The sequence below is a fragment of the Nomascus leucogenys genome, chromosome 4, assembly GCF_006542625.1.
Source record: "Nomascus leucogenys isolate Asia chromosome 4, Asia_NLE_v1, whole genome shotgun sequence".
Classification (NCBI taxonomy): domain Eukaryota; kingdom Metazoa; phylum Chordata; class Mammalia; order Primates; family Hylobatidae; genus Nomascus; species Nomascus leucogenys.
In genome coordinates, this window is record NC_044384.1 from 147,285,774 (window position 1) to 147,306,793 (window position 21,020).

General features: G+C 40.6%; 1 protein-coding gene across 1 annotated transcript in view; it reads left to right on the forward strand.

The window, feature by feature from the left end:
* CSMD1 (CUB and Sushi multiple domains 1) overlaps nt 1-21,020 on the forward strand; it is a 2,090,842-nt gene that overhangs the window by 1,912,322 nt on the left and 157,500 nt on the right. The window contains exons 43-47 of the mRNA XM_003271406.4: nt 6,827-7,004; nt 8,407-8,552; nt 9,358-9,438; nt 10,514-10,627; nt 20,079-20,267. Of these exons, the coding sequence (XP_003271454.2) occupies nt 6,827-7,004; nt 8,407-8,552; nt 9,358-9,438; nt 10,514-10,627; nt 20,079-20,267 (708 nt within the window). The remainder of the gene's footprint in view (nt 1-6,826; nt 7,005-8,406; nt 8,553-9,357; nt 9,439-10,513; nt 10,628-20,078; nt 20,268-21,020) is intronic.

Below are 21,020 nucleotides of genomic sequence, written 5' to 3' on the forward strand. Positions count from 1 at the left end.
ATCCAGAATTAGCTAAACTCTGGATGATTTTAAAGCCTAAACCCCTTCAGACTCCCAAAACCAGCCTGAGGCTTCCTTCTCCATTAGAAGAACTCGGAGACATCTCTAAAACTATCATGAGACATCTCTAAAACTATCATGCTTGTCATTATGGTTTTAACAGGGAGGGGATATGTCAGTATCTTCCAGGGAAAAGACACATGTGGCAGAGTCCAGGATGATGCCTTGCTCTCTCAGAAACCCTGTGTGACCATAGGCAGAAGACGTCACCCTGGTCACCTCTTCGGGTCTGAGTTTTGAGGTTTCTAGTGGGGCTCTGTTTTGTAGGCAGGACTGAGGGATTGACTGTCCAATGGCTGATCTTAGCCTCCAGGTAGACAGCTGTGCCCCACATGTCCCGGCCTAAGCCACGTGGCTGTTTTTTCTGGTGTAGCCAGCTCCCACCTGGCATTGCTAGATCTGACCAATCACATACTCCCAGGAGTGAGCGCAAAGGCCAGATCTCTCTGGTCCACGCCAAGTTCTTTACTAAACAAGCATTTTTAGTATTATATTTCTATTTTTACCAATACTCATAAACCAAATAAAAAAACTGAAACACAGGATTCATGTAAAAGTTTATCATAAATATTGAAAACAATTAGAGGACCTATATAAAGGATTTTCTAAGAACCATCCAATGTGTGTTTAATATCCTTTTCATATTAAAAAAGGTCATTAACATTTAATATCATTTTCATATTAAAAAAGGTGTTATTTAACACAAAAGGTGCTTTACTTGTGAAAGTTTATATTTCTTAAAAAAGTCTTTGCTTTATAAGAATGAGGAGGCTGTTCAAATGCCTATTAGTTACAGTTATATGGCACTTAAGTCTTCCCCAGAGACAGCAGTAAACACTGCTGACAGCCTAGTGTCTTCATGTAATGTGTATTTTATTAATTGACAGTGGTTTATCATTTCAGATCAATGATTGCTATATAGGTCAAGTGTAGTGAAAAACCATCTTCAAAGGTCCAGCCCTGTAGACTTCAAAAGAACTTCAGAAAAAACACAGATACTTTAAAAAACTTCTCGATATCTTTATTAAAAATTGGCCAGTTTAGATAATTAATAAAATAATTCTAAATCCCAAGGCATCAGTCTTCACAAGTATATATGAAATCAATTTGTATTTATATACTGAAAATACATGTTAAGCTGCATAAGAATCTACTATGTGAAATTAATATAGTATAAATTTATCTGAAAAACTGTGATCTGAAAGTATGATATCTATGAAAATAAACAAATGAAAGAATATGTCTCTGAAAGTTACCTGAGAAATTCAAGACATTATTTTTCTGTCAGTAACATAATTACCCAGAAGTCTCAGTTAAAAAAAAAAGGGGGGGTTTTAGGCCGGGCACAGTGGCTCACGCCTGTAATCCCAACACTTTGGGAGACCGAGGTGGGTGGATCACCTGAGGTCAGGAGTTTGAGACCAGCCTGGCCAATATAGCAAAACCCCAACTCTACTAAAAATACAAAAATGAGCCAGGCGTGGTGGCAGGCACCTGTAATCCCAGCTACCTGGGAGGCTGAGGCAGGAGAATCGCTTAAACCCAGAAGGCGGAGGTTGCAGTGAGCCAAGATAGCGCCATTGCACTCTAGCCTGGGTGACAAGAGCAAAACTCCATCTCAAAAAAAAAAGGGGGGGGATTATAACTGTTAAAATATGATTAAGAAGAATTTGGTTTATTAACTTATTAAATGTAATTTTCTAATTAAATATGCATTCACACTTACAAATATAGTTCAACAATTTAAAATATTTTGCTGACCTAATTAATCATTTAACACTGAAATGTTTATGCATGAAAATATAATTTTAGGTATTAAAAAATCTTAAACACTATCATAATAAATGACTTAAATGCATTAGTATGTGTATAGGGGGAACTGCATAGACAGAGATAATTATTAGTGGAAATAATATGTTATGATAGGTATGTTAGCAGCTTCTTTGAATTTGACAGATTTTGTAAGCAGAAAACAATTTTATTGCGAAATTGACATGAGAAATGCAAGCAGCTAAACCTAATACATGCTTTTTAAAATTAAGGTTTACCAAATTGATTGGTAAATACAGAAAATAATGTTTCTCAATAATAGAGAATAAAAATAACTATAAAGAATGCAACTCTGTCTCCTTACTTTTCTTACGTACCTTCACAAATACAGTTTTTAACATCTCCATTACCAACCGACAATTTCCAAGGCAGAGTGCGCTCTGGCTTCTTATCTGAAAATGCTTCTAAGGAAACCAGAGTAAGAGAAGGAAGAAAAATGACGGCAGAAATAACTCTGGTGCCCTACACACTAGGGGAGATTAAGCTTTCAGTATCTGGATATATTGAGAGTCAAGATATTTTTATATTAATAAATATATATATTATAACATATTTATTATATTTTTATATTAATATTTATGCCAAGTGTATTTATTAGTTTTTTAATATGGAATTTCTTTCATATTCTTGTTTAGGCAAAAAACTTAACATAATACTAGAGAAAACTATCTATAAATGATAAGTCTCTTAGCAAACATTCAAGGTTTTAAAATTTAAATTATTTTGTTTTCACTTTATTTATTTATTTGAGATGGAGTCTCAGTCTGTTGCCGAGGCTGGGGTGCAGTGGTGCAGTCACTGCTCACTGTAGCCTTGACGTGCCAGGCTCAAGCAATCCTCCCACTTAAGCCTCCCAAGTGGCTGGGACTACAGGCATGTGCTCCCATGCATGGCTAATTAATGTTTTTGTTTTGTTGTTTTTTGTTTTTTAATAGATGGGATCCCCCTGTATTGCCCAGACTAGTCTCGAACTCCTGGGCTCAAATGATCCTCCTCCCTCAGCCTACCAAAGTGGTGGAATTACAGCTGTGAGCCCCAACAGCCAGCCTGTTTTAATTTTTTTTTTTTTTTTTTTTTTTTTTTTGAGACGGAGTCTCGCTCTGTCACCCAGGCTGGAGTGCAGTGGTGCGATCTCGGCTCCCTGCAAGCTCCGCCTCCCGGGTTCACGCCATTCTCCTGCCTCAGCCTCTCTGAGTAGCTGGGACTACAGGCGCCCGCCACCACGCCTGGCTAATTTTTTTGTATTTTTAGTAGAGACGGGGTTTCACCGTGGTCTCGATCTCCTGACCTCGTGATCCGCCCGCCTCGGCCTCCCGAAGTGCTGGGATTACAAGCGTGAGCCACTGCGCCCGGCCCAGCCTGTTTTAATTTTAATTTGATGTAATATCACTTAACATGCCCTATCCATCTCTCTTCACAGAAAGTCACATTGCCTAAAGAGACGAAAATGTAGCACAATAAAGAGATGTTTCCTTGTACCTCCGCCCTCCTGTGCGAATGTGTGCTAACCCCCCAGCTGATTTTCTGGTATCTTCTAGCTCTGGCTTCACACCTGAGCAGGAGTCAGTCACATATACCGATAACTTTTGTGTGTGTGAACCACGGAAAGTCCCCCCTTCCCACTTCTCAGGGATGTCAATGAACGAAGGGAAGCCTCCGTGGTATTTGAGGTAGTGATAGAGAGTGGTGCTGTGGGGGAAGCCAGTGGCGCCAGGGTACCTGGGCAAGTTTCCCATTGGGCGTGACGTTCAAGTTAGACATCACCGCCATCTCTTTCAACACAGCAACTGCTAGCTCTAGAATTGGATCAAAATATGCAGCTTTCTTATTTTTATGTGCTTGTTCTTGGAAAAATACGTGAGCAAATACTTTGAGCAATTCCGGCCTTCACTGTCTTGCACAGCAACGCTCTCTCCCACGTGAACATCCGGGTATTCACGAGCACGGAAATGCATGTGCGTCTCTTTACTCCATGGCTCGTGAGAGTAGAGGGAGTGTGGCCTCTCTATCTCTTTCAGTTGCTGATGCCATGGTCAGCTGTTTGTCTTCCTGGTCAGGCTTGGACCAGAGTCTCCCAGGCAGACAGGTGAGGAGCTGGGAGGTACCTGCTGTGCTCCACGCAGAGCTTCCTCTTTGATCTCACCCCAGACTCCACCTTGAACCCCGCCTTCAGGGAAAGGAAGGCAGGGGGGATACGCTTCCTGCCGAGACACACACACTTCCTGCAGAGGCGGATCGCAGGCCCCTGTCTCTGCGCAGCTCAGTGAGACACCACCTCTTGGGGAAATGCAAACATGCCTTTGATGCCACTATGGGGAGGATAAAGACTTTCTGGAACTAGATAAAGATCAGGCCAGGGGAAATGAGAGAGAAAATTTTTAATCCAGTTTCTTAGGGTCCTCTTTTTTTCATCTCTAGACTACCCAGTGGGAGGGCAACAGGATTTTGCTTTGAGAGAATTTTGTGTGCTCATGGATAGAATATTATTATCTTACGTGATGATGAGCGTCTGTTATTTTCCTTCACAGCACTTGCACCGCTTGAGTTTTAAAATTCTGTAGTGTTTGTTTAATATCTCTCTTCATCACTCTTCAGTAAGCTTTTTAGAAAGGCAGCAACAGGGTCTCTACGGTTCACTATGGCATCTGCAGCCCCAAGCACCCTTCCTGGTACATAATCCACTCTCAGTAGATACTTGTTGAGTGAGTGAGTGAAAAGATTTGTTATTTGAATTTCATAGATAAATCATCGCAAGAATCACTGAGTTGCTCAATGCCATAGAGCTATTCAATGGCATAAATAATATTGGAATCAGGAACGTGTTCTACCAAGAAAATCACCACCTCATTTCTTTTGCCCTTTAAGAGGTGGGAACGACGGCTTTTTGTTTTGTTTTCCCCACAGGAAGGGTGCTACTATATATAATGTGGTTATATAACTACAAGATTCAACTAGAAAAGCAGAAATGCAAAAGGCAAACCTTAGCGTTGTAAGTAAGTCCACACTAAATTAATAGCACGGAGTGACCTGTAAAGGGTTTCAGTCTAATTGGTTTCATGAGTTTACTATTAAAGTGCTTTCTGGTTATTCTCTAATTCATCAGTTCGTCAATTTGTTTATCATGACGTGAGCTATACAATAGGGACTCATGAAAGGAGGTAGCAGCTGGGGTGGGAGGAGACACAGACCCTGTCTCTTAGAGGCTGATAGTCTCATGGGAACTGTGGTCTGTGAGCAGACCCTGGACCTCTAAAGCCAGAGCAACCAGGAAAGACTTTAAGGAGGCAGTGACAAGGAGTTGAGTTTTGAAGGAAGAGACAAGTTTGCCTTGGTAGAAAATAGAAGAAAGACGTGTGAACACTCCCTCAACGTCTGGAGGGGAGGAAAAGTGCACTGCCAACAGGAGACAAAAGTAGCTTGTTATGGGAACAGCAATGGTTTATGGTCCCATTATTATTATTATTAGAGATAGAGACTGTCTCTGTCACCCAGGCTGGAGTGCAATGGCACAATCTCAGCTTACTGCAAACTCCGCTTCCCAGATTGAAGCAATTCTCCTGCTCAGCCCCCAAGTACCTGGGATTATAGGCGTGCACCACCACGCCTGGCTAATTTTTGTATTGTTAGTGGAGTTGGGGTTTCACCATGTTGGCCAGGCTGGTCTCAAACTCCTGACCTCAGGTGATCCACCCACATTGGCCTCCCAAAGTGCTGGGATTACAGGAGTGAGCCACCATGCCTGGTCTATGGTCCCATTTTACAGATGACAAGCTTCAGGAGTGTCCCAGACCCTGACCTCGTAGAATTTACAGAAATGGAGGCTCCCAGGGATAATTTCCTTCTCCAGGTTTGTGTGACTCCAAACCTCGCTTAGTAATAATTACGCTGTAAAACTTCTAAAGTAGTCTCCACATACAGTCCCTTCTTCTGATGAAAATATCCAAATCTCCAGGCAGGTTCAATCCAATGTTCTTTTCAAATCAGTACACATCTGTGCAGTTCAACAATGTGTCATATCCTGCCTCACAGTATATTCTCACTTGTTATTAAACTTTTATTTTTGTTTCTCTGTTTGTGTGTTTGGGCCTTTTTCCTCCACCTGAATTTTATACCATTTGTGGCAAATCTTTGACAGCCCTTCCAGGTTCAAGAGAATTGTGAACACTCTTCTCATACCTCTTAGTTGTTGGTTTGATTTCAAAGATTTTATGATTTTCATGCACTATATCAATATTTAAATTAAAGACCATATTTCAGGTTATTCCATTAGTATTTGGACTTGTCATTTTCCATAAACAAAATAATTGCCATTAAAATAATATAAATTTCTTAACAAAAATGAAAATAAATTGGGTATTATTGTAGTTCTTCAAGTCATTGAACACTAGTAAAAACTGGAAATGCTTCCATAAAACACCACTTACATAATCTTACATTGCATTATATTACTTCTTCAGGTATAGATCTGTAAAGAATTGATAATGTCTTTGTTTTAAGGCAAATAGACTTAGATGACACTCTTTCAGATGGCTTATAAATAGGGTCTAGCAGTGTGAGTTAGAAAAAGCAGTTACATATTTATGAATACTTTCGCCATAATTCATTGTGCTAGACACTAGAATGGGTTATCAGCAGGTCACAGGTGATAACTGAGGATTTTATTTGAGTCGTAGAAGAATAAATTTATCCTGAAGGGATTTTGAAGATATGGAGACTATATTAAATAAAACTGAGACAATTTAGCTTAGACATATAATTCTTCTCAGGTCTTCAGATTTTAGGGCGGTAATTTTGACAAAATGGTCATTCAGAAATATTTCACACCTGTTTCCCATCAGGAAAAATGTTGGGTAAGGTAGTCTGGGGTCAAATATTTAGCTTTCTACTTTCTAAAATCAGCTGTATGGCGCTTGTTTTTTCTTGGCTTCCTTTGCAGCCCCTTGTGGGTACAACGTAACTTCTCAGAACGGCACCATCTACTCCCCTGGCTTTCCTGATGAGTATCCGATCCTGAAGGACTGCATTTGGCTCATCACGGTGCCTCCCGGGCACGGAGTTTACATCAACTTCACCCTGTTACAGACGGAAGCTGTGAACGATTACATTGCTGTTTGGTATGAGAACCTCTGAAGTCAAAATATCTGTAATTGTGATAATTCTGACTTAGCATACATAGGCCATTTATATACAGGGCACATATTTAGAATAAACTTCTTAGATACTAGAGAAGAAATTCACCAACGAAATCCAGAGATATAGGGAATCAGTTTCACATAGTACGTGTGGGTTTTGCTACATGGTAGAAATAGGCAGAATTATGTCTGTGTGTCTGCATCTGTGTGTGTGTGTAGAGGATGTGTGTTTGTGGGTGCGGGTGGGCTGTATGTGTGTGTAATGTGTGTCTCTATGGGTGTGTCTGTGTGGTGTGTGTTCCTCGTGTATGTCTGTGTGGCTTACATGTGTGTTTGTATGGTGTCTGTGTGTGTGTTGTGTATGTTGTGTGTGTGTGTGTTGTGTGTGGTGTGGCTACAGTCTTGTCAGAGCCCACAGTGGGAGCAGGAGCAGGAGCAGAAGCCAGCGGCCAGGGCAAGTAAGGCAGGACCTGGAAAGGCATGTGAAGGACTTGGCCTTTGTTCTTGGGGCAGTGAGGATGCACCTGGGCTCTGAGAGGCAGAGCTCCAAGGCCAGATTTTGGCTGCAGAATGACGGGCTCATTTTGTGGGAAATAAAGTAGCAGAGGGCAAGAAGGGAGGCTGGCTTTGAGGTTGTGGAAGTAAATCAGACATCTAAGATGACAACGACCAGAATCAGTGGATGTGAGAGTGAGGAGAAACAGAATTTGAAATATTAGGTCGACTACAATGAAACTGCCGTTTTAAAACCAAAACAAAAGCACTCTGTGGTTGGCCATGCCCCATAGATTCAGCTCCATATTTAGAATGGAAAATCCCACAGGTGTTGACATTTTTATTTTAATTTTTATTTATCTATTTATTTTTGAGACAGAGTCTCGGCCCTGTCGTGCAGCTGGAATGCAGTGGCACGATCTTGGCTCACTGCAACCACCGCCTCCTGAGTTCAAGCAATTCTCCTGCCTCAGCCTCCCAAGTAGCTGGGACTACAAGTGCGTGCCACCAGGCCCAGCTAATTTTTGTAATTTTAGTAGAGACAGGGTTTCACCATGTTGGCCAGGCTGGTCTCAAACTCCTGACCTCAGGCGATCTGCCTGCCTTGGCCTCCCAAAGTGCTGGGATGACAGGCGTGAGCCACTGGCGCCCGGTGAGTGTTGACATTTGACCAGTGCAGAGCGCTTGTGGAACATTAATGAAAGAGAGAGACTGGAGGGTTCCTCAGCTTTGTGGACATTCAACATCTTGATGTTTACAAACACAGTATCCAGAGAATGCATACGTTTTATTGCTTTTATTAAAAAAATTAATTCATTAGCCAAAGTTTCCATAAATCTCACTCAGAAGTAAATATACTTAGCCGGCCACCTCCTTCTGTCTTTCCTAGGGATGGTCCCGATCAGAACTCACCCCAGCTGGGAGTTTTCAGTGGCAACACAGCCCTCGAAACGGCATATAGCTCCAGCAACCAAGTCCTGCTCAAGTTCCACAGCGACTTTTCAAATGGAGGCTTCTTTGTCCTCAATTTCCACGGTCAGTTGATTTTCACTCTGTTAATTAAGACTGAGAATTCCATGTGGTGTTTACTGCAGTGTTGACCCACACCTTGTTTCCAGCTGAAGTTTCTTGACTCAGCCGAGGGCATGTATGATTCTCTTGCATTGGAGGCCAGCGTTTCCTGTGGTCCTTTTTTTGTTTAATGATATCTTCATTATTTCACATCGTATCAAGCTTGGATTTATTCCAAGATACATGTATCCTAAGTGAAACTCTCAGATGAAGACCACCGAAAGAGATTTGGTACCTTTTATAGATTTACTCGTCCTGTTTCAAGATAAGGTGTTATAGCAAATGTCATGTAACTATAAATGGTGTGAAAGCAAACCTCCAGTAATCCTGGGAATGCACTCTAAACGATATGCAGAATGTCTGTCAATCAATCGCTTATCTCTCACGAACACTGCCACCCACAGAATTCCTCAGGACAAGGGACAGGGCAGACGTTATCAAATCTGCACATGGACAGGGAGCCAGGTTGTGACTGTTGAATCATTCTTCTTGCAGAATTCCAAACATCTGTAAAGTGTGTTTATTTAAATGCTATACTTTAAAAAATAATTGTACACTTTTTTCCTTAGGCTTTAACTGTTTTTTGGCATAAAATAATAATATGAACATTTGAAGCTTGGGAATTTTATAAAACTATGATTCATGAATATAGACATTGCAGTCAGTGTACTTAAGCATTATAACAACTGTAAGATGAATTTTTGTACTAGTTGTGTTTATTTGGCAAGTGTAATTGCAATTATTATTATTCTTTCCATTAATCATTTAGCATTTCAGCTCAAGAAATGTCAACCTCCCCCAGCGGTTCCACAGGCAGAAATGCTTACTGAGGATGATGATTTTGAAATAGGTAATACTTTCCTCATTATAATACATGAACTCAGCACGACATTTTTTTACACCCACTTCTCATTGTAATCATTACTCAGACAAGTTAGTGTGTACTTTGTCAGAGAAACAAAGATAAAAACAGAAACAAAAAACAAACTATCCTGAAAGTATTGCTGAGAACTTATACAGAGGTCATGTATCAAACAGAAAATGTCTGTCACTCTTCATTACCATGATTTTTTTTGTTTTGCCATTTGAATTTTGATGTCAGTTTGAACATTTTTTTCCTCTATAACATTTGCTAGTTCATAGTTTTTAATAAAGTTTTCAGAGACAGACTTGGGCAGATATTTGCATTCGGTTAGGGGGACACATTCATGCACTTAAGAAAAATCTTAATCATTTGTGGCTAAAAGGGTGATTACATAACATTGACATTTCATTGAAACTGGGATATAATAAGAGAAAATATTTGGTGATGATATTTAGGATTTCTGGTTTATCTTTTTACTTTAATGATCTAATTTATTAAATACTCTTCTGGTCATACTGAGAAAGCAGTGATGGCATATGTTTATAGTATAATTATTGCAACCCAGGATTTTTCAGCCCCAATTATAAAACTCTGCCCTGTGTTTCAGACCACTGGTCAAACCATGTGACCCAATTTCTGCTGTCCTCACCCTGGCTTGGTTAATTGGAACATTGTGCTAAGTAGGCCAAGGTCAGAGATGAGTCTCCATGGATGCTGTAAAGCCATTCGATTCTCCAATCTTGCTTAAACCATAGCTTCTATTTTGCTTTTTTTTTCCGTCGGCAGTCACTGAGGAAGGGAAACCAACATGGATGCCTCAGTCAAGGAAGAAAAGCTGCCACATATTTAGTACTAATATCGGCTAAGCTTAATAGAGCATTTTTATAAATGAAGAACTTAAAATGGTACTATTTTTAAAAGACTAAAAATTAATACAGACATAGTTTCTAAAAAGATTTGCAAGTTGATTTAATTCATTAAGTAGTCCTATATGTGTCAGACCTTCACACACTCAGAAGGTCACACACAATTTCCTGGTTTGTTGTATTGACTCTTCTAGGAGATTTTGTGAAGTACCAGTGCCACCCCGGGTACACCTTGGTGGGGACTGACACCCTGACCTGCAAGCTCAGTTCCCAGTTGCAGTTTGAGGGTTCTCTCCCAACATGTGAAGGTATGCACTGTTCGATACTAAAACTACACAAACTTATTCCACATGGAAAATTGTATTGTTTGTATTGGTCTGCATTTCTTTGTATAGGTGTGAACTTATATATTTATTTATTATTTATTTATTTATTTTGGAGATAGGGTCTTACTCTGTCACCCAGGTGGGAGTGCAGTGGTGCAATCATGACTCACCACAGCCTCAACCTCCCTGGTCTCTGGTGATCCTCCTGCCTCAGCCTCCTGAGTAACTGGGACTACAGGCATGCACCACCATGCCTGGCTAATTTTTTGAATTTTATTTTTTTGGTAGAAATGGGTTTTCAACATATTACCCACGCTGGTCTTGAACTTCTGGACTCAAGCTATCTACCTGCCTCAGCTTCCCAAATTGCTAGGATTGCAGGCGTGAGCCACTGCACCCAGCCTGCACTTAATCTGCGCTCTGATCCCATTGCAATGAAACTAACATGCTAACAGAAATATCTAATGAAGCTTTTTCTTTTACCTAGTCGTAGAAAATAAACCAAGGCCATATCAAATAAGAAGTCATGTTTCTCACAGCAATTTATCATATAAATGTTCAAACATGGCAAAGTTGAAATAATTTTAATACCTGAATAATTTAACACCTGAATATATACCACCTAGCTTCCACTATGAAAACTTACAAAGTATTTCCTTTATCACATGCCTGTCTGTAATCTTTCTAGCCATTTATTAAGCTACGCTATATTTTTGATGCATTTCAAGGGAAATTTTGAATATCACTTCATTTTGCTATAAATACATCAGCATGCATATAATTAGCTGGTGTTTAATATTTCAATGTAAATTTATAAAAAAAGAAACATGCACATCTCATGTTTTTCTCACATATGTTTAACATATGTAGACCATGTGCAAGAAAATAGACAATATACAATAATAGAACAAGATACTGAGGCTGAATCTGTTGATTTAATCTATTAGAAGACAAGTAGATTACTTTTAAAATATTGTTTAATAGACATCACTTTCAAGTATCATTGAATAAAAAAGACTTGAAAAACCTTACATAAGCTCAAATGCTCAAGTAAGTCAGAAACATCATTAGTTCAGCTATCAAAAACTTTCTAAATTAGAATAGTTTTTGTGACTTCAAAGTCATACTGAAGTGCAGATGTAGTGCTTTTGAGCAATGCGGCTCTTTTAAGGAATCCAACTATTGTCATTCCTTAGGGTGACTGATGCAGCTAAAAGGGCCCACGATTTAGGAAGACAGGACCAGGTGGCAGAGTCACTCAGTCAGGCAGATTTGAGCAAGTCACTCTTCCCTGCATTGTGCACAGAGAGGATGATTTATCCGCTTTATTTTTGAGATTGTTGTAAAGGCCCACTGAATATTAAATAAATTTATCTTTTTGAGTGTTTTATAATGTTAACCGCCTTCCCTATAAAAGGAAGTTTTCTTTGCAAAAGTATCGACTTTGCAGTAGTTTTGCAGATGCTCACACCTGTGAATGGAACCTCTTCAAAGGTCTGATAACTGGCCAGGCGCGGTGGCTCATGCCTGTAATCCCACCATTTTGGGAGGCCAAGGTGGGCGGATCACCTGAGGTTGGGAGTTCGAGACCAGCCTGACCAACATGGAGAAACCGTGTCTCCACTAAAAATACAAAATTAATTGGGCGTGGTGGCGCATACCTGTAATCCCAGCTACTGGGGTGGCTGAGTCAGGAGAATTGCTTGAACCCAGGAGGTGGAGGTTGCAGTGAGGCGAGATCTTGCCATTGCACTCCAGCCTGGGAGACAGAGCAAAACTGTCCCAAAAAAAAAAAAAAAAAAGAAAAAAGAAAAAGAAAAAAAAAAGTCTGATAACTTTGTGCATTCTCATTCTGGAATAAGGCAGGATTCCAGGCACCCTGAAAGAGAAACAATCTTCTACATCTGAAGAAAAATTGGCATACATTTTGGAATGAATTATTACCAAATATGTATAATAACTTAGATTTTTTTTGAAAAAATATTAACATTAAAGTTCTATCTACATCAGAACTATTGATTACAGGAAACCACTACCTGAGCAGAGGGCCAGACCCTTGGCCTGCTCGTCTGTGTAAACGCTAAGCAGACCACAGGCTGTGGAAGTCATCAAAATCTGTGCCTCTAGGTTGCCTTACTTAGAAGTGGGGATTGCATTGGGTGAAAAGTCAGGAGACCCAAGTCATTGTCTTCTTAGGAGAAAGCCTACGTCTGTGCCGTTTTCCAGGACCAACAATGGTCTATTTATGGATTCTTTCCTCACGGTGGGGGGGGGGGATATAATAAGTGTTCATCTTCTGCCGTTCTATATAAAAATGAACCCAGGCAAACCTTCACATTTTTATTAATCCCAACAAACAAAGCCTCAAGTTTCTCAGAATAGACTTTAACTAAAGGTGATCTTAGGTGAGAAGAGAAGAAAGGCATACGTATGTATCAAATGTGCTGCTCTAAAAATAGGGAATTTGGTCAGAGGCAGTGGCTCATGCCTGTAATTCCAGAACTTTGGGAGGACGAGGTGGGCAGATCACCTGAGGTTAGGAGTTCAAGACCACCCTGACCAACATGAAGAAACCCCATCTCTACTGAGAATACAAAATTAGCTGGGCTTGGTGGCACATGCCTGTAATGCCATCTACTCGGGATGCTGAGGCAGGAGAATCACTGGAACCTGGGAGGTGGAGGTTGCAGTGAGCAGAGATTGTGCCATTGCACTCCAGCCTGGGCAACAAGAGCAAAACTACATCATTAAAAAAAAAAAGGGAATTTGATTAGGGTGTTCTCTCCAGATGAACCAAGTTCTTATTTAAATGATGTTTAATTCATGACAAGCCAAGAACAGAGAACAATCCTGCACTGCATGACGTTTTGATCCATGACAGATCGTGTAGATAAACGTGGTCCTGTAAGATTATAATGAAGCTGAAAATTCCCACCACCAAGTGACATCTAGCAGTTGCAATACTACGGGGCAACGCATTACCTTTTCCATGTTGAGACGAGTTCAGATGTGAGAATACTTACCCTTGTGTTCCAGTTGCCTACAGTCTTCAGTACAGTCTCATACTGTGCAGGTGTGGGGTCTAGGAGCAATAGGCTACACCATATGGCTTAATTGTGTAGCAGGCTGTGCCATCTGGGTGTGTGTAAGTGTTCCTGGACCAAACTGAGGGTGGGGCTACTATTTTTCATGGCCCAATAACGAGATGCAGATGAACTGAGGGGGAAGAGAGTTTTTATTTCTGTAACTGGTTACAGGGAGAAGGCCTGGAAATTATCACCAGATCAACTCAAAATTATAAAGTTTTTTAGAGCTTTTGTACCTCCTAAGCTATATGTCTATGTGGAAGTGTGTATTTATTTAAAGACATAAGTGATTAACATTTTAAAATCTGTAACTAAGGTCTGAGTCCTGAAGACCTTCGTCTGGAGCCTCAGTAAGTTTACTGAATCTAAACGGGTCCAGATGCTGGGGTGATTAGTATTGTTTTGTCTCCTGCTAAATCATAAAGGTTTGGGGAGCTCCTTTAGACCCCAATAAAGTTGTTTGTGGAGGCCTGAGGAGTTTCTTCAGACCGCTAATAAAACTTGTTGAGTTCTAAAAGGGTCCTGTTAAGAATTCCTTTGTTACCTTGTCATGCATCAAGGCCCAGGAGAAGCCTAGGGCAAACTCTTTGTTACCTTCCAGGCTTTGTATAAAGGCGCTGGCTCTTTCAGCTTTTAATGTTTAACTGAAACAGTCCGTTAGTACGGAAGCAGTTGTTATGGAGGCCTGCGTTAATGAGACTGGCCTGCCTCAGGAGTGCATGCTGTTATCTTTGCGTGGTGACATGATCCCCTAAAGATGCATTTCTCACAGCCTGTCCCCATCTTTAAGTGGCACATGTCTAGATCAACGCAACATGAGCGTTATTCTCTCAATTTCCTCAGTTGTCACAGACAGTTACAGGGAGCATTCTGCAGACAAAATTTGTCAACTTTTACTCATGCTGAAGGTTCCCATGCCCCACTTCGCTCCTCAGGAGGCACACAGGATAACCTAGTTTTCTGCTCCTCTTTCAAGTCATGAGTCAATTTGTTTAAAACAAACGGAGAGTGATCTTAGCTGTCATTCTCTAAGCAACTCATCATTTAAAAATAAAGAGGAAATGGGACCCTAGATGTCTTTAACCAGATCCTTAATCAATGAAGCACTTAATTATCATCTTTCTTTAAGTACTTTTCTACTATTTGATTGATTCGATTGTGCTCAAGTGGGGGCCCATCTCCCAATAAATTCTTCAGAAAAATTATATTAGCTATTAGTCTGTCTTCTTCAAATGTCATAATCAGACTTTTAGAAGTTGTGCTTTGAAAATTATCACCATCCCAGCACTTTGGGAGGCCGAGGCGGGAGGATGACCTGAGGTCAGGAGTTCGAGACCAGCCTGGCCAACATGGTGAAACCCTCTCTCTACTAAAAATACAAAAATTAGCCAGATGTGGTGGCAGGCATCTGTAATCCCAGCTGCTCTGGAGGCTGAGGCTGGAGAATCGCTTGAACCCCAGATGTGGAGGTTGCAGTGAGCTGAGATCACAACACTGCACTCCAGCCTGAGCGACAGAGCAAGACTCTGTCAAAAAAAGAAAGAAAGAAAGAAAGAAAGAAAGAAAGAAAGAAAGAAAGAAAGAAAGAAGAAAGAAAGAAAGAGAAAGAAAGGGAAAATTATCACCAATTTTAGGGAAACAAGGAGAGTGCATTGTTCTTTGAAAGTCAGCATTGGCCAGGCGTGGTGGCTCATGCCTGTAATCCCAGTAATTAGGGAGGCTGAGGGGGGGGATCACGAAGTCAGGAGATCGAGACCATCCTGGCTAACACGGTGAAAACCCGTCTGTACTAAAAATACAAAAAAGGTTAGCCGGGGGTGGTGGCGGGCGCCTGTAGTCCCAGCTACTCCGGAAGCTGAGGCAGGAGAATGGCGTGAACCCGGGAGGCGGAACTTGCAGTGAGCCGAGATCACGCCATTGCACTCCAGTCTGGGTGACAGAGCGAGAGACTCCGTCTAAAAAAAAAAAAAAAAGCCTTATATGGAGATATTACTGTGCTAGACACTCATCTTACTGTAGAAAAACCTGAGTAAGAGACATCACAGAAGTGGCTTTTCTCCTGTTAAGGAAAGAGAAGGATTTCAAAAAGTGAAGAGAATTAATAACAAAGGTTTGGAAACACAAAGGAGGGTGTGGCGTCGAGGAAAAAGTAGGAGATGGCTTCCTGCTGCTTGCTCTCAGGGTGTTTTGGGGGAAGAGTTGGTAAGTTAAATCAGGCTGGAAACCTAAACCAGGAGCTGACTTTAAAGGGCTTCAACGTCAGGTTTCTTCATCCTGTGGGCCATGGGGGATCCTTTAATAGTTTTTAGAATATTCATTTCTTTAGAGAAAAAAATACATTTTCAGTAAACATTAAGGAGATTCAACGACCTTCTGATAATGACCATTCGAAAGCAGCGGATGGAGGCGACATAAAAACCGCCGCTGCCTAGCTCTGGCTTCCTTCTGTGTGTGCGGGATAATAGCAGGCGTCACGAGGGCCCTGGGGCAGCCTTTCCCCTGGTTCACAGAGGACTCACCTTCTCCAATTCCATCATACCTATAGGTGCTTTTAAGAATTAATCTTAGTTACTCATAAATCCCAATTTATGCCATTAACCCTGGAGTACTAATCCTCATCTCCTATTACTTTTGCTGAAGGCCTATGAGATGCATTGAATAAGAGGCTTTGGGTTTTAAACCTCACATTTTATTTTTCTTTAAAAACAATCTGGGGCACTAACATTGTGCAGAAGGATCATAGCTTGAAGCGCAGGTGATGTCTGAGAGAGGCAAGCTTTCATGTGTGTTTTTGACAGGTGCTCTAAGCAGGTGCTGCCCTGTGGTGAGAGGTTTCCCAGATTCCCAAGTGGAGACACAGCTGTTTTCCAATGTGTGATTGCTGCTAAGAAATAAACATCTCAGCTACAGGACAACACCGCAGTCCCTTTAAGCCCTCCCACTCCAAGCGGGTATTGCTCCAAGCAACAGTTTATAATACACTGACCAGAAGGAGTGGTTCCATATGAAAGAGCAGAAGAAACACAAGAAAGCAAATCACTTTCACTCATGGGCAAACACATCCAAATGCCTCTTAGGCCGAGCACGGTGGAGGCTGAGGTGGAAGGATTGCTTGAGCCCAGGACTTGGAGAACAGCCTGGGTAACATGGCAAAACAACATTTCCAAAATAAAAATACAAAAATTAGCCAGGAGGGGTGGTGTGCACCTATAGTCCTAGCTACTCGAGCAGCTGAGGTGGGAGGTCAAGGCTGCAGTGAGCCGTGATCCTGCCACTGCACTCCAGCCTGGCTTGGGTGACAGAGTGAGACCCTGTCTCAAAAAAACAAACAAACAAATTAAAAAACAAAACTAAACCTCAAAACACCAAAAAAACCCAAATGAATTTTGAAAACAATATGTATGACTGAAAAAAGTATTGCTAAATATTGTAAGAAAAATGATACAAATGATAAATGATACAAATGAAAAATGGTACAAATTCTCTACAAACTGTCTCCTACCTCTTTGGTCGGAGATAATTGTAGAAACTGAGAGTCCTCTGTAAACTAGTGGGAATTATATAACAAGTTGCTTATATTTTCATTTTGTCTTCCCTAAGAAACAAAATCAGCTTTTCAAATATGAAAGGAATAAGAATGGGCTATGTTTAAAATGCTGCTTCTGGGTTAGATCACTGCACTGCTGTCAAACCCCAGGATGTGCGAATAGGTTTTCAGGTGGATTTTAGCAACTCAGTAAAGGTTTCGTACTTCCAGATGGCCTGAAGTTCCCAATGTCATCTGATAACTATAGCTGCAGTTATAAAATCTCAGTCCTCATAAAAATACAGGGTAGAGAGATTGGCTATTTTTCAAGTGTAATCCCACAAACTGAAACGCCCTCTGGTGGCATTTTTGTGTTAGTATAAGGTCAGCCTAGAGAAAGGTTGAATAGACCCAAAGTCGGGTGAATACGTTTATTGAACCTGCCAGCTGCTCCAGCACAGACACAAGAGGCAGCCCTGAGCTTACAAAGTGAGGGGTTTATATGGGGGAGAGGGACCCCGGGGTTGTTTGTTGGTTAACTTTGCCATATATTCTCTTGTGACCAAAGTTTATGGCAGCAGCTAGATGAAGGAACTTACAGGAGGGTGTAGGTAAAGTTTGTTTATGCTTCCCACGGACCTCCCTGTGTGTGGTCTGGATGGTTTGTAATTGGGGTTTGCTTATTGTCGTAAGGTCTGATCAGTGAAGTCTGCTGGTTTCACTGCAGTGCTTGGATAAGGCTTAGAAATGTAAAGAGGCTTGGGGGAAGGGTGAACGGCACGGAGAAGAGTTGCAGGGCATTAAGGGGAGGGGTGGGCAGTACAGAGGGGTTTGGGGGGAGTGTCCGCAGTACCAAGAAGCTTTTTGGGGCGGTTTGTCCCTAACAGTTATGAAAAGGTAGGCATGTGGTGTAATCATCTCTAGTCCTTACAACAGTTTCTGCCCACATAGTGCTTTAGATTAAAAAAAAATGCATATATTGGCTCTAATTAGAACCCTGAGGGGGAGCTATTATTAGTCTGTACTTACACGTCAGAGCCAAGAAAAGCCCTGGTTGTTACTGCAAAGTCAAGGCGGGTCTGTGGAGCTTCTAAAACTTGAGGTCCTATCCTGCACGGATATACACAGGCATGAACTCTAATTTCATTATTTTTTCTTTCTTAAAATATCACATTAACTTTGAATGGGCCTCGTGTATTTTACAAAGTGATGAGGTCACCATCACAGAAGAAAATTAGACCTTTAACTCAGTTGTTTCAATGTGTGTGTTCTGATTAGGATTATTTTAGTTTATATTATTGCCATTAATTTATCATTGTAAATATTTTTTAAATCTCACCTAAAATACATGTTATTTAAAGAGTTCAATGAAATGTTTTATGATTGGTGGTCTTAGGTCTAAACATTTTCTAAATTTTAAAATATATCTTAATTAGAATGTTAAGATAAATGGAAGAAAATAGGAAATAAATTACCTTTCAAAAGGCAGTTACTTGAATAAAAACACATATCATAAGCTTCACTTATCTGTTTAACAAGTTTCTATCTTGAAATGTATGTATAAATAGCACACATTTAACTAATTAAAAGGCGATAACTCAATAAATAAATTTAACAGAAGCTCTTTTTCATTAAGAAAAATGTGATTAACTGTAGAACTCTCAACACTCTACAAGTAATTTTGATATACCTTTTTTATTTATGAACCATTACCAATAATAGAAAAAAATTTCCCTTAATAGTTTTATACAAAAACTGTTTCTGGAATATAATTTAGTGATGAGAGAAATGACTAATTAGGAGACTGTGGTGTTTTGTTTTGCATATCCAGATCCCTGCAGATTATTTTTATGTTGATTAAACTGGAAGTAGTTGAATAATAATATTTTTAAAAGCAAGAGGAGAAAAAATACGATGTAGCCATAGTATCTTCATGATACATTTACAATTAATTCATCCCTTAGGAATCAGGGCTCCTGCTGAGGTGTCCCATGTGCGACTGAGACCAGGTCTCTAATTCTTCCTCTTCCCAGGGTCCCGAGCAATCACATCGAACGTTTGAATATTACTATGCTAAGTACAGTAGTTCCCCCCCACCCCCGATCCGAGGTTTCCCTTTCTGCAATTTCAGTTACCTGTGATCAAGCACAGTCTGAAAATATTAAATAAAAAATTCCAGAAATAACAACACATTTAAAATTTTGCAGTGTTCTGAATAGCCTGATGAAATCTGTCATCCCCGGGCTATGTCTCACCCAGGACATGAATCCCAGCTTTGTCCAGCATATCCATTGCCCTGTATGATGTGATTGCACCAGAAACAACATAGGATTCTGGACCATCTGCAGCATCAGGCATCACTAGGGGTCTTGGAGTGTATCCCCAGGAATAAGGAGGGGCTACTGTATATTTAACGCGAAAATAAATAGGAGTTTTCTTTTCTTATTGCATGACATTTCACCATTATTTCTGTAGTACTCTTTTGAAATGGTGAGGTTCTTCTTTGTAGTAGAGTTAGGAAGTCTTGCATTGTATAATGAAATCCATGATGCACCTGCCCCAAATTAAGGTATGTGGGAGATGCAGGGGCCGAAAGAGTGTGCAGGCCGAGTGGAGAGAACTGCAAAGAGACAGATGCACAATTCTCATGATTATTCAGTGTTGTCCTCCCTCTGTGTTTGCATCCGGTATGAAATTTGGGCAGAGCTCAATAAGATTGCTTTTTCCTTTCATTGGCGTGTTTATACAGAGATAGAAACTATCCTATTGAAGTTGGGATCATGTTATTTAAGCAAACTTTTGCTGGTACTTTTCTCTCCAGCACAATGCCCAGCAAATGAAGTCCGGACTGGATCATCGGGAGTCATTCTCAGTCCAGGGTACCCGGGTAATTATTTTAACTCCCAGACTTGCTCTTGGAGTATTAAAGTGGAACCAAACTACAACATTACCATCTTTGTGGACACATTTCAAAGTGAAAAGCAATTTGATGCACTGGAAGTGTTTGATGGTAAGTTTCTTTAATCTTTGTATACCAGTGACCTCAGCATCATTAATAAAAACACTGTTACAATGTTGTAGTAACATAAAGACTTGAATATATTCTTGAGTTAACTTATGTTTTCCCAAAGCAAACAAAAAATAAACTAGTTTGGGGTTGTGCATTCTCAAGAGATCAAGCGGTCTGTAAAACATTACCATATGATTGTTGTACTGTATTAGTCCATTTTCATGCTGCTGATAAAGACATACCCAGGACTAGGAAGAAAAAGAGATTTAATGGACTGACAGTTCCACATGGCTTGGGAGACCTCACAATCATGGTGGAAGGCAAGCAGGAGCAAGTCACGTTTTATATGGATACTGGCAGGCATGAGAGAGAGAGAGAGCGCGTGCGCGAGAGTGGGCGCATGCGCACGAGAGAGAGCTTGTGCAGGGAAAAATCCTGTTTTTAAAACCATCAGATCTTGTGGGACTTACTCACTATCAGGAGAACAGCATGGGAAAGACCCACCCACATGATTCAGTTACCTCCCACCAAGTTTGTCCCACGATATGTGGGAATCGTGGGAATTACAATTCAAGAAGAGATTTGGGAGGGGACACAGCCAAACCATGAGATTGTTAACACTGTCACTTTTCAAATAGTTAGAATGCTTAGGAATACACCCTGAAAATGTACCGAATCTTCTTTCACCATTATTTGATTTTTTAACACGGTGATTTAGAGAAGATGATCTGAATAGCTCTTTCTCTCTCTGCT